The sequence below is a fragment of the Siphateles boraxobius genome, unplaced genomic scaffold, assembly GCF_051911475.1.
Source record: "Siphateles boraxobius isolate OS27281-9 unplaced genomic scaffold, OSU_SipBor_1 55, whole genome shotgun sequence".
Lineage (NCBI taxonomy): Eukaryota > Metazoa > Chordata > Actinopteri > Cypriniformes > Leuciscidae > Siphateles > Siphateles boraxobius.
Window position 1 is genome coordinate 953108 of NW_027509181.1, and position 4495 is coordinate 957602.

Consider the following 4495-nt stretch of genomic DNA (forward strand, 5'->3'; position numbering starts at 1 on the left):
TGTTTATGGAACAATGTGAGATGGGGTGGTTGGAGTTTTCTACGAATAGAGGATCGAATCGGGATTTTGTAGAAGAATTATCAACGCCTATGTCTACATCACCGCGTCTTTGGCCCACTGGCGGATTAGGCAAGGCAAGGCAAGGCAAGGCAAGTTTATTCATATAGCACATTTCATACACAATGGTAATTCAAAGTGCTTTACATAGAAGAAATTAAAATAATCAAAAGAAATCAGAATAATTAAAACAGTTTAGAGTAAAAGATAAAATACAGAAATAATCAAAAGAAATCAGAATAATTAAAAACATAAAATAGAATACAGTACAAGAAGTCGGACGAACAGTGGCACAGTGCTCATTCATTAAATGCACAGTTAAACAGATGTGTTTTGAGTCTGGATTTGAATGTGACTACTGTAGGAGCACATCTGATCTCTTCTGGAAGCTGGTTCCAGCTGCGGCTGGCATAGTAGCTAAAAGCGGACTCGCCATGCTTAGAGTGAACCCTTGGTATTTCTAGCTGATGTGATCCTAATGATCTGAGTGATCTGTTGGGTTTATATTCAGTGAGCATATCTGCAATGTATTGAGGTCCTAGGCCATTGAATGATTTATATACCAGTAATAATACTTTAAAATCAATCCTAAATGTAACTGGCAGCCAGTGTAAAGCCCTGAGGACTGGTGTGATGTGTTCATATTTTCTGGTTCTGCTCAGAATCCTGACGGCAGCGTTCTGTATGGGCTGCAACTGTCTTATGGTCTTTTTGGGAAGGCCAGTGAGGAGTCCATTACAATAATCCACCCTGCTGATGATGAAAGCATGCACAAGTCTCTCTAAGTCTTGACTGGAAAAAAAACATCTAATTCTTGCAATATTTTTCAGGTGATAGTATGCTGATTTAGTTATTGCTTTGACATGACCACTTAAACTAAGGTCTGACTCCAGAGACACACCAAGATTCCTGACTTGATTTTCAGTTGTTTGACCCCTAGACTGAAGGTATGCGTTCACCTTGAGAACTTCATCTTTGTTTCCAAACGCAATGACTTCAGTTTTGTCTTTGTTTAACTGAAGAAAGTTTTGGCACATCCAATTGTTTACTTCATCAATGCATTGGAACAGAGAGTTAATGGGGCTGTAATCTTTAGGCAATAGTGCTAAGTAGAACTGTGTATCGTCTGCATAGCTGTGGTAAGCGATTTGGTTATTTCTCATTATTTGGCTCATTGGGAGCATGTACAGGTTGAATAGGAGTGGCGCAAGAATTGAGCCTTGAGGGACTCCGCATGTCATGGATGTCCACTCAGACTTATGGTCTCCTATACTCACATAATAACCTCTCCCTACCAAGTATGACCTGAACCATTTTAGGACTATCCCAGAAAACCCGACCCAGTTTTCCAGCCTGTCAAGAAGTATGTTGTGATTGACAGTGTCAAATGCAGCACTGAGGTCGAGTAGTACCAGCACTGATAATTTGCTGGTATCAGTATTTAAGCGAATATCGTTTATTATCTTTATGAGCGCTTTCTCTGTGCTTTGGTGCGGTCGGAAACCAGATTGAAAATTGATAAAAGTGTCCATTTGAGCTTAAGAATTTGTTCAGCTGATTGAAGACAACTTTTTAAATGATCTTGCCTATGAAAGGAAGATTTGAGATCAGTCTATAGTTGTTTAATATGGTCTTATCCAAATTGCTCTTTTTCAGGAGGGGCTTGACAACTGCAGTTTTCAGGGAGTTCGGAAAACTCCCAGAGAGAAGTGAGGCATTTACCACTTCTAGGAGATCTGCTTCCAAGCTGTGTAACACATTTTTGAAAAAAGATGTGGGAAGTGCGTCAAGGGCGCAGGCTGATGTTTTAAGGTGCTGTACGGTTTCTTCCAAAATGTTATCATCAATTTCTTCAAAATCAGACATAGTGACTACTTTCTCAGGCTGTTGTCTGATCTGCCTGACCCCAGCGCAACTCAAGGATGAGCTGATCACCTTTCTGATATTATTGATTTTCTCAGAGAAGAAAGAAGCAAACTCACTGAAAGAAGCAAACTCATTAGTGAATAGTGACATGAGAACGAGAAAAGATCGACATATGATCAATACCATTACCTTCCAAAGGATCCTAATGCTAGTAAAGTGTTTTTTTTTCAACAATGTGAATGTTTCAGCAGTGCATTATTTGTTTGTATACTGTAAATTTGACTGTGGATTATTTGGTAAATCAGTTGCAATTTCGACGCAGGCTTTGCAAACAGACTTTGACAATATGGATCTGCTGGCAACGCCACAAACATGTAAGTAACCATGTTTATTTTAATGGCTAATCTGTGATCAGCAATTTCTGATGTGTAATTATTCAAGTTCAGACAGATTATCTTTCTCTCAAAATCGTTCAATACTGTTTATGCATCAGTAAATAAAGCCAGTGAATAAACCTTCAACTTCACATCGTTTCTCTTTGTAGGATGAAAAGAATCTTATTTAAACTGTGATTAAATTATATACAGAAGGTGATCAAAGAATGCTCCCTTTCCAATCCTCCAAGCTGTAAATCACACAACGCAAGTTTATCTGGACACTTGCCAAAACTCGTTATGAAATCAATGACGCTGCTACACTGCACAAATAAGCTCTTGCTGTATTTACATCATGTTTGCATTGTTATTTGGTGAAAGCATTCGTGAGAGTACAGAAATTGCATTTCAATGATGAGATTACTTAATTCACGCGATCAACAGACTGCCATCTGCTCAATGCTCATCACTGCAACCTTTCTTGTGATGGGAATAGATCTAAATATAATACTATAATCAACACTTTTCACGATTTGTTCATCTAATTAGCTGTCACAGTAAAAACTTAGTGAAAGTTTTTGAAAGTGTTCCACATGTAATACTAGCTATTTCATATGCAAACATGTCTGCCAATCACAGCAGTGGGCGTTTACACTGAAGTCTCACAGCAGACACACCCCTTCAAACACAGCATTCAAATCAGAGCCTAAAATCAGGGTAGGAAAAATGCCTTTTATTTCTAAATTATGACAATTATTGATCTAAAAATCATACTAACATTATAAGGGCACCCCAGGAAACATTATAAAATAATAAAATCCAGTTTATGACGTCTTTCTTCGTCCTAGCGTTTATCCCGCGCAGGTGCAGAGTCTGCTTTTTGGCAGGCTGCTCTCCATTTATTCCGGTCCGTAGTGTCCTCCGGGGCGACTTGCACGTCCTTCATTTCTTGCTTGATGCGGTCCATCCATCTCATCTTTGGGCGGCCACGTGTGGGTTACCGGGTGGGTCAAGGCGCATAGCTGTCTTCGCCACTGAGTTCTCATGGCTGCGTGTTACATGGCCATACCAATGGAGACGGGCCTCGAGCATCTTCTCCGTAATCGGCGCTATTTCCATCCGCTTCCTGACGTCGATGTTCATGACGTCATCTAGCCTTGTCAGCCCGAGTGACCAGCGGAGCATATGCATTTCCATGGCGTGTAGAAGCTGGCCATGTTTGGCAGTCGCTGGCCAACTTTCGGCTCCATACAGGGCTACAGGGCGTACAATGATCTCATAAATTTTGGACTTTAGGCGGATGGGCATTCGGCGATTGCATAGCACTCCCGTGACTTGGCGCCACTTTGAACAGGCGGCACTCACACGTGCGCGGACATCCGGGAGGGTGTCACCGTTCGATGAGAGTATTGATCCGAGGTACTTGAAGTGTTGAACTTTCTTTAGATCCTTTCCATCGATGCCAATGGTACCGTCAGTCTGAGGGCCACACTCCAGGTACTCCGTCTTTGCGAGGTTGAGTCGCAAGCCATTTGCATCCCGGCGATCTTTCCACTGCTGCCCTTGGCCTTGAAGGTCTTGCCGCTCCCTGTCGGCGAGGAACACATCATCAGCATAGAGTAAGGACCATGGATGGGGCGTCTGGAGGTCCCGTGTCACTGTGTCCATGCATGTGATGAAAAGTTTATGACGTCTTTAAGGTACATTTAAAGTAATTATTAAAAGGCTAATTATCAGTTTTTTTGTGGCCACAACGCACGCGAGCTATGGTACAGGCATGCAAAGAGGGGTGAGCGTGATTGTGTGTGTGTGTGTGTGTGTCTGTGTCTGTGTGTGTGTGTGTGTGTTTGAGAGTGGTTCAAGTCGGCGACGCGGCGAAGAACTGCATCCAACAGTTCTCTGCCGCCCAAGCGCAGATGGAGGTCATCCGGCACATCCTACCCCGGGCAGCCAGCTGCTGCCTCAACTCTGCTGCCGGTGGCAGTTTCTCCGCCTGCTCGTCGCCGAGGGCGTTCCCTGGCCGCCGCTCCCGGTGGGCCTCCGCAGCAGCCTCCACCCAGGGCTCAGCATGGAGCCGGCCGCAGTAGGGATGCTGAGCCCGCTCCAGGTTCTGCCAAGCCAGGTGGCAAGCGACAGCGAAAGCATTCCGGAGCGGGCTGCCCAGGGATGGACGAGGATGCTCTTGGAGTTGGTCACTA

At 43.6% G+C, this 4495-nt stretch overlaps 1 protein-coding gene across 1 annotated transcript; it reads right to left on the minus strand.

The window, feature by feature from the left end:
- Positions 1-3269: 3269 nt before the first annotated feature.
- LOC143714541 (uncharacterized) lies at positions 3270-3965 on the minus strand. The gene has a single exon (XM_077205770.1). It carries the CDS (start codon positions 3963-3965, stop codon positions 3270-3272), a length of 696 nt encoding a protein of 231 aa, XP_077061885.1.
- Between the last annotated feature and the right edge of the window lie 530 nt (positions 3966-4495).